The sequence below is a fragment of the Oncorhynchus tshawytscha genome, linkage group LG05, assembly GCF_018296145.1.
Source record: "Oncorhynchus tshawytscha isolate Ot180627B linkage group LG05, Otsh_v2.0, whole genome shotgun sequence".
NCBI classification, from domain to species: domain Eukaryota; kingdom Metazoa; phylum Chordata; class Actinopteri; order Salmoniformes; family Salmonidae; genus Oncorhynchus; species Oncorhynchus tshawytscha.
This window is the reverse complement of record NC_056433.1, coordinates 25,222,232-25,235,488: the sequence shown is the minus strand read 5'-3', so window position 1 is coordinate 25,235,488 and position 13,257 is coordinate 25,222,232. Positions and strand designations below refer to the sequence as shown.

Sequence of the window (13,257 nt, the reverse complement as noted above, 5' to 3'; positions counted from 1 at the left end):
TTTACAGTGTTGACGATTTCATCTTAAATAAATAGAAAAATAGAGTCTGTCTATCTACAGTATGGGTAACGAGTGTTGGTGTGTGAAGAGTAGAACCAGCTCACCCACATTACACTATGATTTGACTATTCAATGTTTCTTTTAAAGGAATAGTTTCACTATATTAAAACATTCAGTTCACGCAACAGGGATTACCTTAAAATAAGGGAATAAATTGTTGTTTTGTACCTTAATATGAATCACTAATCACATGAAATGAAGAATAATCTTGAGAAATTAGGGCTTTACAATGATGGTGAAAGCTTGGAGAAATGTTGGTGTTAAGTGGGTTAAAATCTTGCTTGAAGTCACAGAGGATACACGAGGAACACACATAATTTTGGACACTTGGGAAGTCTCTATTTGTTTTAAAAATCAGATTGGTTGAGTTTTCAGTGCGTCAATCTAATTACATAATTTACAAAACCCCATCTTATTAAACCAGGGGGGTTCAAGGAACATTATTATTTTCTTTGAAAAAAATGTATCCTGTCTTATATTTAACAACGTGGAAGCAAATAGTGCAAATGGCTCAGCTTCAAAATGTTAGTGTTCAATTTACAGTAGTGAAACCCAAGCCTTGCCCGTACCCCTAGTTATTGATGAAAAACAGCCCCGACCCGGCCCTAAACCAATGTATAAGGTCAGACCTGTCTGGCTAGGGTCTGGTACCAGAGCTCTAACCCCAGAGATGATGGGAGGGTTACTTGTGCAAAGCATGGAAGGTTCAGGCCTATACCACATTGACAAAGTGTCAGATGCATGACCTGTTATAACAACACATTTTAGTATGAATTTGCTTATAGATCATTTGTGAAGGATCTATATAGGCATTGTAAAGGTTTTATGAAGGCAAATTTCGAAATTTGGTAGTGCATCAGCAGTTTTCTACTTATTATGTCAGTCACTGACAGTCACTCAATTAGCCCATGTCAGCTAAAAACACATGTTGCAAAGTAAGGTAGTCTAGCCAGCCATCCAATAGTACTGTTGACCAAGTGCTGTTTACAAATGTAGACCTTTTCTTGTAGGCTACTATTTAAAAACAGCATCGTTTGCTTTTTTGTCATCATTATGGTCAGAAACGAGATATGGTTGTTAGCTGACATGGGCTACAAATGTTAGGTGACATGGGGTTAATTGAGTGACTAACAGTGACTGAAATAACAAGTGGAAAACTGATGCACTACCAAATTTAGAAATTGCACCTTGTGTATTCTAATTTACTAACTCTCAACAGTAAATTGAGTCCCCGACTGAGTTCCTAAATTAAAAAAAAAAAAATTAACCGCCAGAGGCGCCTCTGATTATGGTGTCATTATCTGTCACAACAATTTATCAGTGTCATGTTTTTTTGTATGTTCCGACAAGTAGGCTATACTATGTAACCATAGTCACTAGATGGCGCCAACAGATAATTTACTAAGCATTTGCCTGGCTACTACCTAGTCAAGACATAAACTTGACTGTCCCATAATGGTGCCCTGGTGTGCCCTAGTCTAGATACATATGTCAAAGGTTTTGGCAGAGTAAATTGCAATTCGTATTGCTATCCCAATAAATTTCTCGGAGCCACACTCAAAATGTAAATAATCTGTGGCATCTTTTTACTTTGCTGTACTTAGATTTTTAAACCCTATCTATGTAGCCTAAATGTTGGATGTGTCTTATTATTTGAGATAATCTGTCGACTCTTCACTTGCTTTAAAACAATAGATTACAGTAATTTATATTTGCTAAAACTTCAAAATCCTAAAAAGCATATGCTTTTGAATGGGAAATGGGAAGATAAATTAGATAAACACTACTGCCTGAACACTGGCCCTTTAAATCCACCTGTTGGGGCGCAAGACTGCGCCTTCGGAATCGTGGAGCTATAGGTTAACTGTGGTTTGAAGACACCGTTTATTACGAGTGCCAGGAGTGTTGCGGAGCTCCTATTTTAATACCGCCACATTGTAGCCAACCAGATTATCTTTAGTAATTTGCCTGTCCAAAGCATTCTTCCTATCCGGGATGTTTTTGAGCATAATTTGAATCTCTTGATATCCATTTCAAGACATCGCTTGGATTTATATGATTTATATTCTTGTTGTGTAATCTCTGCATTGAAATGTCTGTCGTTTTCATCAAGTCTAGGCCACTGGTCTAATTTCCAATTAAGAAATTGCGCCGCAAAACGTTTCGACTTCAAAGTGAGACCTTGGATGCGCGTTTCGTTGGAGACGTTCTGCAACAATTTGTTGCAAACATTAAAAGCAAAGTGATGGATGGAGTCGTTATCCCCTCGGTTTGCCATGGCACTTTAATCATTTCATTTTTTTAATGTGATTCATCTGAGTCCTCTTTTCGTGTTATTCAATTATGTTCACTTTCGCTGCCTTTTGCTATATGCTGTCACTGGTCCTCTGTGCTTCCCTGATCTTCTTTGCGATATGGCATGTAAGTGGGTGATTTATTACTTGTTTTTGTTGCTGTTATACGTTTTTTAAGATGTGAAAATACATTTTAATATGATTATGAATGATTTTGGCTATGGACAATATTCCATAATGGTGCGTGATAGCCTAGTGTATTTATACCTGCTCACAACCTCTTGGCCTTTTGCGCAAGATAATTAATACATTATTCGATGTATGCAAAGGTGCTGTTTCAATGCCCAACCTTTAACTTGAATTATAATTTTATTAAGATCCCCATTTGCTGATGCCACGCTCTCTAATGGGTAGGAAAATGCAATACATCCCCAAATTGACATGTGCGAACCTGTATCTCAGACGTTTAGCATAAAACACCACTCATTTCCACTTAATTGACTAAATGTCATATCAGTTTTATTTTATTTTTGCAGATTTTTTAGCTATGGTTTCATCAAAGGGTTTTACAATTCACTTGACTCAGTCATCATGCACCTCTGTAATCGATTAGGAAATCTGTTAGAGACGCTGGACAGACTGAGACGAATTCTCCTCCGCACACAGTTTTATCTGTGTGTTATTGTCTTTGTTCAAACTAGCCGGGAGACCCTGCAACACAGAAATGCCAATAAGAACGTATTACAATATTTGGATAATATAATTATTTACTCTGAAAGCCCTTGCGCCCTCCTGCGGAACTTTATATAAAGACAGATTTCGGTCCACACAGTCCTTGGCCCCCATCGACCGGCGTACCTTTGCATAGCAATAGACCTGAGAATGAAGGAGAGCTTCAGGTTTACTTCTGAGCCCAGGCAATTACTGGATGCATGACATGTGTCAGGCCCATATGGTGTTCAAAGCAAGTGGACAGATCTTATCTAGTCTACCTGCTACTTAAGAACATACAGCTTATGCCAAGAGCAGAATTATCAACATGGATATTTTCATTCTGTTTATATTACTGTAATATACTGTAAAGTGGTCATTTCACACACACACACACACACAGACAGACACAAACTCACACACCCGGTTATCCAAAACAACTAACAGCTCATACATACGGTATATTCAATATATCTGGCCCAACTGTGGTCTTGTAAAGCACCATATTCCAACTAACTGAGACTTATGGGAAACACAATGCTTCTGATGGCAGGGTGGCAATTTCAATTCACAAACACAGGCATAAGCTACAGACAAATCAGAATAGTATGTTATGCAGGCTACATGGTGCAATGTCACATGCATAGTCAAATAAATGGGTTTTAATTACCAGCCCTTTTTCACATTACAGCATGCCTGTCATCCAGACATAATCTGAGTAATTGTAATACATGATCCCATACACTCTGACAGTGCAATGTACCCATACATCCTACAGTAAATATCCATCCCACTGGGCAAAAACTGGTTAAATCAACAGCAAAGTCATTTCAACCAAAAATATAAATCTGATGATGTTGAATCAACATAGAAAAGCTCATTGGATTTGCAAAAAGTAATCAGTAATCAATGTATTTTCTTCACCCAGCTTTTAACCTAAATCCAATGACTTGGTGACATTTGATATTGATTTCACATTGAATTCACAGTTAGTTGACAACTCAACCAAATGTAAATCAAAACTATGTTGAACTGATGTCTGTGCCCAGTGGGACTATTCATTCTCTTTCATCTAATTGTCCTGCCAAATATTGCATCCCTCTACTTGACAGGTTTATTACAGTTCTGCCTGTTTTTCAGTGGACCTGTCAGGTGTAGCATGACCTACGTCTCCTCCTCTTTACTCTCCTGACACGTTTAGAATATCAGGACATGTCTTGTCATGAATCACTGCCTGTTAACAGGCGGTCTCATCTCTCACAGGGCATGTACTGTACTGCACTGAGGCTGACTGATGAGAACCTTATCAGACACTACGTTGACTGACGGATATGATTTGTTGAGCTTCCATGTCCACAGCACTCCCCATTCTGGGCTTCGGGGGACTCTGAAATGTTCTATCTATAGCAGTGAAATTTATTTTTTATGGTAGTGACAAAGACAAGCTGACGTTCAGTCGTCAAGTTCATTGACTAAGCTGAAACCCTCGACTCTATCTAGCTTAACACATGTTCAAGGTTGATCAATAACAAGATAATCTCATTCAATACCCTTAAAAGTCATTCAGTCTGTGGAAGGAAAATCACACCTCGCTGGTTAGCTATCTAGCTTCTGTCCAGATTGAATGATCAGTAATCAATAATGTAATCCCGGTTACACCATCACTCCTGGGACTGCTTGTAACAGATTAGGGGGAATCTTAATTAACATACCCAATGAACTGTGTTCTCTTGCACTCCGCTCAGCTCCACACTCGCCGACAGAAAATGGTTGAGTGATTTCCCTCCATGTAGCAAAGCCCCTAATGTATTATGAGTGTCATTATCACCATGTGAACTGCTCCTCTGGATCCAGTGACTTATGGGTAAACCCCTGTGCCCATATGATGTGTAGAGAAAGTCCATTGGCTAAGAGGGCATATGTTAAGTTAACATCATTCACTTTCATTGTGGCCATAAAATTCCCCCTATTGTTGTTTTAGTTTTTCTGACGTTTTTAGTGGATGCCGGTTAAATTACCATAATCGAAGGAGGAAACTATGAAGGAGTCATTTGTATACTTGGTTTCTGTCCTGCTGCTTATAAAGGAAGCCCAATTCTGATATTTTTTTCACGAACTAGTCTTGACTAATCAGGTGAGCTCTGAAAAATGTGTGATGTGATTGGTCAAAAGACCAATTAGTGGAAAAAAAGATCAGATTTGGGGCTGCCTGTGTAAACACAGCCTTTGTGGTTGGTTTTGCACGTAGTCCCACACATTCATTAATTCCTCATAGGTTGTTCATCCATCAATGTGACATCAATTACATTAAGTTACATTGTTTCTCACTGTATGTTATATTGCCTTGTATAAATGAAATTGTATTTTCCTGGCAAGAGAAGATAGGAATTTTATTATTCTGAGCCAGGGGGGGAAACAAAAATGTTACTTGCCATGCTGGTCTTTGGAGATATACTGTAGGCCTATACAGATGTGAGCATGTTTTTAAGGCCAGTCAACCATGACGAAGCAGAAACGCCCAGTCCCAGATATGGAACCAATGCCATTAAAAAAAAGTATTGATCGAAAGCTTCAGGAAATGTAATAAAATAAATAAAACACACAGTATAAAGTCCATTCCCTTCATGTAGCTCTGCTGCCTGCAGCCACATCAAAAAGAGCAGCAATCCCCAAATGGGCAGTCTCCACTCACCGAGGAACCATTTCTGAAGCTTCCAAGCGGTTGCACTGGGCGCATCAGACATTTTATTGGTATTCAGTTTAGTGAGTTGATTTGGGGCGTCATCCTGCAATGACTGTGACTGTGAGCAGACCAGACCTGTCAGTCCATGATTGCCTTTCCAGTCATAGAGAAGTCCTGCACCCAATGATGACAAAATTAACCCATTTCAGGCGTTTTAAAATACTCCTGAATAATTAACCATAGCTGGTCAATTATTAACATTGAACTTGTCGTCTTTTTCATCAGAATTTATGTTCTCCGCATCGCGGTTGTACTGTTATTTTTTATGTAATTATTTCTATATGAATGCCTAAAGTAGAATGGCAGTGACGTATGGTAGGGAATGTGTTCAAAGAGAGTCAGGGTCTTTCACAAACAAAGATAACAGTTGAGTTGCCAGTCGACCATAGAGTTTGTGGACCAAGGGCGGCCAGCCATCCCCATGTATGGATGTACACAACCATTCAAAAGTTTGGGGTCACTTAGATATTTCCTTGTTTTTGAAAGAAAAGCACATTTAAAATAACATCAAATTGATCAGAAATATGGTGTAGACATTGTTAATGTTCTAATTGACTATTGCTTATTTAATCAGAACAACAGTTTTCAGCTTTGCTAACATAATTGCAAAATGTTTTTCTAATGATCAATTAGCCTTTTAAAATGATAAACTTGGATTAGTTAACACAACGTGTCATTGATACACAGGAGTGATGGTTGCTGATAATGGGCCTCTGTACGCCTATGTAGATATTCCATTAAAAATCAGCTGTTTCCAGCTACAATTAGTCATTTACAACATTAACCATGTCTACACTGTTTTTCTGATCAATTTCATGTTATTTTAATGGACAATTTTTTAAAATTGTATTTAAAAAACAAGGACATTTCTAAGTGACCCCAAACTTTTGAACGGTAGTGTATGTTTTCACCTGGTGAGCAGGAGGTGTCACTGTGTCAGTTTAGGCAACATTGAATTCAAAGACTTCTATTGAAACCACCCAAAGATGGCATGTCTGCTGTGTGCATACAAGATGTCACGTCATATGGTGAGGATGATAAGCATGAATATATAGCGTGTATTTGCTGAACATTCCATCTCCTCATCACACCCCACTGCCCCAGGTGTTTACAAACAGTCCATCCATGTTGTTTGCCATTGGCCCGTGATGAATTAAGGGAGCATCAACACAGAGAGCCCGCCAGCCAGCCGCCAGAATCACACCACAGGGAAATATGGCTGGCTGGCTGGCTGGCTGGCTGTGTGTGTGTGTGTGTGTGCGCGTGTGTGCGTGTGTGTGTGTGTGTGTGTGTAACACAGAACAAATTAATAAAATACACACACGCACACACATGACCCTAAGGACTTACATACATGCAAACACATCCACTCTCTGCCTCTGCTGTGCCGCTGAATGGCCACAGGGAATAGACATGCAATGTCAGCTGTCTCTATAAAAGACGATACCCCCCTATGCAATTACTAGCACTGCTTCTAGTCCTATTCCTAATGCAGCTCTGTCTGTCTGATTGATCCTGTTTGTCATGCAGTGTTGTAATCGCTGTGCTAGCTCCCAGACAGCCTATAGAACCACTGACACAGCTACAGCCACTGACACAGCCACTGTGAGTTATTAACACTGATGCAGCAGAGAACTAAAACACATTGTTCTTTTTCCTCACTTTGTCACTCTCTCTCTCTCACTCTTTCTCAGATAACAGCCTTTGATGAACTGCAGGCAGACTTTAAGGTCCCCATCGATCAGGGCAATCCACTCCATGCGGTATGTGTGTTTCTCTGCTGTGCTAGTACACTTACATGTTACTCATGTACTACTGTCAAACATGCTCTCTGACTCCAGGAGTGAGTTTATTTTGGCAAACGTGGCTGGAATATGTGAGCGTGTGTAAAGTGTGGTGACTGTAGGATGTGCTCGTGGTGAATTAGTGTATGATGTGTCATGAGTGTGGTATCTGGAATATGCATGTGTAACCAGCGTGTTTAGAGCATGTGAGTGCGTCTGCAGATTGTTTTGGGCAAATATGTGGTGCGTGTGTTAGTGTATGCGTGCGTGTGTGTCTGCGTGCCTGATGCTTGCGTGCGTGTCTTTGTGTGTGTGTATCTGTGTGTGTGTGTGTGTGTGTGGAGGGGGGGACTTGGAAGAGGTGTGGAATCAGCACCAGGGGCCGCGGCCAGGTGTAGTGCCACCCTGCTGCTCCAGAAGATCTCCCTCCGTCATCTGCAGCTCTGCATTAATACAACAGGACCCAGATGGCTGCATGCTGTTCAATTCCTCCTCCTCTGGACTGGGACTGAGTGGCTGACAGGCACCTCACATCACAGGTTTAAAGGCCACAACACCCTGGCTGTGTCTGAAATATTGTGCAATACTTTTGACCTGGGCCCACGTACCATGTAGTGCCATTTCAGGTGCACGCTCTGTATAAATTATATCCCCTTCATCAGAGAAGAGATGGGACACTGAGGTTGATAAAGGACAGGTTCCGCTCCATGAATCCCCTCTGGGGTTTCTGGGTTATTATTCCCTCTGGCTCCTTAATAGAGGAGAATGACTTGAGCAGTTTAGGTATGATGTCCCTGGGACAACACAGTTTAGAGGTGACTTTGACTGTACTGCCGCAGCACTTGAACGTTGACAGCTGTGTGTCCTTTGGGATAACTAGAGAGAAAAGGTGGATGGAGAGACAGCGTATTCGAGGAACAGGATTGCTGAGCAGTATCAAATGCAAATGTATGAGTTACTTTTTTCAAAGTCATTGTAGCTTTGAAAATTATCTCAAAGTACAGCGACACTTATTTTTTGTAGCATTTGCTTTGCATGTAATTATGAACAGCACCAGGATACTTAACTTGATGCTAATACTTGTGATCTCAGAGAGAGAGAGAGAGAAAGAAAGAGCCTGAGGGTTCAGTCTTTGCCACTTAAAGAAATTGTGTCGTTTATCACTGTGCAGATTTTTTTTCAAAGCCATTTTAGCTGTCGCACTAGCTGTTTGGTCAAAACAGATTCCCAAATGAAAATTTGTCAGGCTATGCAGAAGTTGCCTCCCACTGAGGCACACATTGCTAGGCAACCCCTTGGACCTGCCCAGACAGGCTCTGGCTCAAGCCAGTTTAAAAGACTTGCTAGCAAACATTTGTGCTATGGAACTAAATAAGTACTGCACTCTGACCACAAAACGTATTTGCTAGATTAGTTCATCGTGTTTTTATTCAAGCAATGAAAGTGAACTTCAAAACGTGGTGTAGTTTTATTGAGATTTGCAGCTGTTGTTGGTAAGAAGTGAAACTGCTAGCTTCTGATATGACTTACTCAACCTTTAAATACTTTGACATAAAAATGTATTTAGTCAAATCCATTGCACAACTTCATAGTCTCTCACTCCCCATGGCCTCCATGCTCCTTCCTTCCACTGTGACATGGATACCACCTTCCCTTTTTCTCTCCCTCCATCTCTCTTCTTCCACACCATTTCTCCCTCCCTCTCCTACCTCCCTCGACCACCTCATGAGTCCTGATTGGAAATTGATGGCCCTGGGCACCACCCTGCTCCCCTGCCACCCTTACCACCTCTGCCACCAGCGGTGTCATTCCCATAGGGAGCACAGGGGCATGTGCCCCCTCAGATTTGTTTTTAAAACTTGTTATGGACTAGGTCCCTGTGGCGGGATCAAATCAGCGGAAATTTTAGAGCGCAACCTATAGTTTTTGATAAAACTCAAACTTTCATTAAAACACACATACAAGGTACTGAATTAAAGCTACACTCGTTGTGAATCAAGCCACCAAGTCAGATTTGTAAAATGCTTTTCGGCGAAAGCATGAGAAGCTATTATCTGATAGCATGCACCCCCAGAATACCAGACCGTCAACAAAACAACAGATTTTGCGGTAGCCGGCGCTACCCAAAACGCAGAAATAAAATATAAAACATTCATTACCTTTGACGAGCTTCTTTCTTGGCACTCCTATATGTCACATAAACATCACAATTGGGTCTTTTTCCTGATTAAATCCGTCATTGTATACCCAAAATGTGATTTGCTGAAGACCGGTCTGATCCAGAAAAATGCCCCTTTACAAGACGCAACGTAACTTTTTAAAATTACAAAAGTTGCCTATAAACTTTACAAATCACTTCAAACTACTTATCTAAACCAACTTTAGGTATTAATAAACGTTAATAATCTATCAAATTGATCACGGGGCGATCTGTATTCGATAGCAGCGAGTCTTGAAATCATACTCCATGTTTTCACTTTCATTACATCCTGTGGTGAGCCCCAAGAAAGGAAGTGCCTATACGTCACAAAACCAAGGATAAAGCAGCCCCAAAATGCCAGCACTGGCGACATCGTGTGGAAGCTGTAGGCGTTTACAGGGGATCCCCATGTATTTTCCTCAGCCTTAGACAATACATTGACTGGCGGATGAATATTATTTTTGTGTTTTTGGTGAACAGTTTTTAGAAGGATTTTGACTCCTAAACACGTTCTGTTATAGCCACAGAAACGATTTAACCAGTTTTAGAGACTTCAGAGTGTTTTCTATACACACACACTTATCATATGCATATACTATATTCCTGGCATGAGTAGCAGGACGCTGAAATGTTGCGCGATTTTTAACAAAAAGCTGCAAAAATTCGCAGCCTCCTTAACAGGTTTTAAAGATAATTGTTTCTCTTTAAAACGACTTGCCGTCTAGCAATTTTATGAAGTTGGCTTTAGCTAGCCCAGCTACTGTAGATTCCCAATCTCCCAACCTCATAACTAGCCACCAAGAAGCCATTCCAGGCTATCAATCAAGTTAGAGTAGCTATCATAGTTAGCATGCCTGCTGCCAAGGTTGGTAGAATTTTGAAAAGCAAGCAATAACTAAATGTACTGAATAAGACTCCCATTCCTCTCAATCTTTTACCCATATTTTAGTAGAGATACAGAGAAAAATATATAGTTTATTTAATAAAGAACCACCAGTCAGGAGGATACAGACAGCTCAAGAGGTATGCTTGAATACATTTTTTTTTACATAGAATTAAGCCTAATGATTATGGCTATAGATTGCAGGAACAAGCTGTTTCAGGTGTTTGAAATATGCACAATTCTCCACCACCAGCCATTCTTATATACTTTGTGCCCCCTCAGATTGTTGGGGTGCATGATGCCCCTGTCTGCTACATCAGCCTCACACCCAGGCAGCAGGCTAATTAGTGGCTGACTGTCATCTGCCCTTCCCCCAGGGGGCTTTCTGGGAGTCAGGGCTCACACTAGACCTAGAGCAACCATAGTAGGGATCCACAGACACACAAACACACACACATATAGAATCAAACCTCACACACAAACATACACACACAGCTGTGAGACTCTGGTTCTGGGGCTTCAGGCACATATATAAAGACAGGGCCTATTATCACAGGGAGGAGTGCCAACACAGAGAACAGTGGGCTGAAAAAAAGTAGGTTTATTCCTAGAGAGTTTGTGTTCGAGAAGGAGGTGGACGTGTGTGTGTCTGTGTGTGTGTGTGCGAGCCCTCGTGTGTAGTGTATAAGTCCTCTGGGTCTATGGGGACGTACATTCAAGCCCAGATGTATTTCAGCACTGCCTATGTTGTTTACTTTGAGGAGGCCAGTGCCTATCTGCCTATCTCTTCTGAGACTCTCAGATGACACACCAGTGCAGAGCCTGATGAGAATACATTATGCTTTAATACTTTATTCCCCACAGCGCTCAGGGCCCTTCTTGTGATGGGGCCCTGCTTTGTGATGCTGATGGCATCTGTTGCTTCTCCGACTCTGAACTCACGTTCTATCAGCCAGGGATTAGCCTGAAGCAAATAATATAATCTAAGTCTTGCATTAAAAATCAGACTGATAAAACGGTGAATAAATTAATGCAAGGAAAGGGAAGCAGTTACCATAGTTGCATTATCACGCAGAGAGAGGAGTATTACTTATGTTCTGATTTTATTTCCCAAGACTGATCATAGAATTGCGTACTACTCATGTGTAACCTATAGGTTACGTTTGAATTAGATCTCTAGTAAATTAGTACTATAAGTTATATGTCAGTGTGACTCCAAAGGGTGAAGGGTGGATTGGCATAATACTGGGTCCTGTCTAAAAACATTGTTGTTGTTGTTACAAGAAAAGCTTTACAGTAGGCCCGTGTAATCGGCCAGATATCAAACCTGGGATGACGGCTCACTGGGTAAACTCTAGGTGTTAGCTCTGGGAGCCGACACAAGTCCTGAGATCTCAGGCAAGGTAAGTCATAATATAAAGCCAGCTTGGAGAACCAACTGCACTATACTGACAGTACATCAGCCTCCACTACTGGATCGTCACATTTCTCCTCTCCTTATGAATATTATTGACGTCAAACGGGAGAGCCAAGGACACGGGTAGTTCCTAATGTTGTAAGATTCTGGTTAGTGTTTACAGAACAACTGGTTCTGAGAGATTAGGATCCGGACTTGCAATTGTAACAGTAAGCAGCTGTAACAAAAATGGATGACTGCAGTGTGGCCGTTATTATGAGTACATGTTCCAAATCAAATCACATGTTATTTGTCACATGCAACGAATTCCACAGGCGTAAACTTTACCATAAAATGCTTACTTACAGGCCCTTTCTCAACAAAACAGTTAAAAATTAAGAAAAATGTGCAATAAAAAGAAGGAAATAGTAACACATTAAAATAACAATAACGAGACTATATACAAGGAGTACCGGAACCGAATCAATGTGCAGGGGTATGAGGTAGTTGAGATAATTATGTACATGTAGGTAGGGGTAACTGTGACTGGGCAATCGGGATAGATAATAAATAGAGTATTCAACAGCGTACATGAGGAGTGTGAAAGTGTGTCTGTGTGTGTCTGTGTGTGCGTGTGTGTGTGTGTGTGTGAGGGGGGTGTTGGGGGGGGATTTGGCGTCTATGCATGTATGTGTGTGATTTGTGTGCGTGTGAGCGTAGGTAATCTATGTGTGTGTTGGAATGTCAGTGCCTTCAGAAAGTATTCACACCCCTTGACTTTTCCCACATTTTGTTGTGTTAAAGCCATCATTTAAAATGTATTATATTGAGATATTATATTGACATTGAATGTTCCTGAGTGGCCTACTTACAGTTTTGACTTAAATCGGCTTGGAAATCTATAGCAAGACATGAAAATGTCTGTTTAGCAATGATCAGCAACCAACTTGACAGAGCTTGAAGAATTGTTTGTCTATTCATGTTTTTGTATTGTGTCATGTTTTGTGTGGACCTCCAGGAAGAGTCGCTGCAGCTTTGGCTGTAGCTAATGGGGATCCAAATAAAATATGAAATGCTCATCTCCAGAAAGTGAACCAGTAATTAGCCCATATTCATTCACTCCTCCGACAGAGCACTGTGTGTACTGTGTACTCTAGACAGTGAAGGTACACACTCCAGAGACGGA

At 40.8% G+C, this 13,257-nt stretch overlaps 1 protein-coding gene across 2 annotated transcripts in view; it reads left to right on the top strand.

Annotated features, from left to right (window-relative positions):
- Positions 1–1,914: 1,914 nt before the first annotated feature.
- LOC112250364 (protein cornichon homolog 3-like) overlaps positions 1,915–13,257 on the top strand; it is a 45,496-nt gene continuing 34,153 nt past the window's right edge. For both annotated transcript variants that reach the window (XM_024420448.2, XM_042321742.1), the window contains exons 1-2: positions 1,915–2,481; positions 7,503–7,571. In XM_024420448.2, coding sequence (XP_024276216.2) covers positions 2,404–2,481; positions 7,503–7,571 — 147 coding nt within the window. In that variant the 5' untranslated portion in view covers positions 1,915–2,403. The remainder of the gene's footprint in view (positions 2,482–7,502; positions 7,572–13,257) is intronic.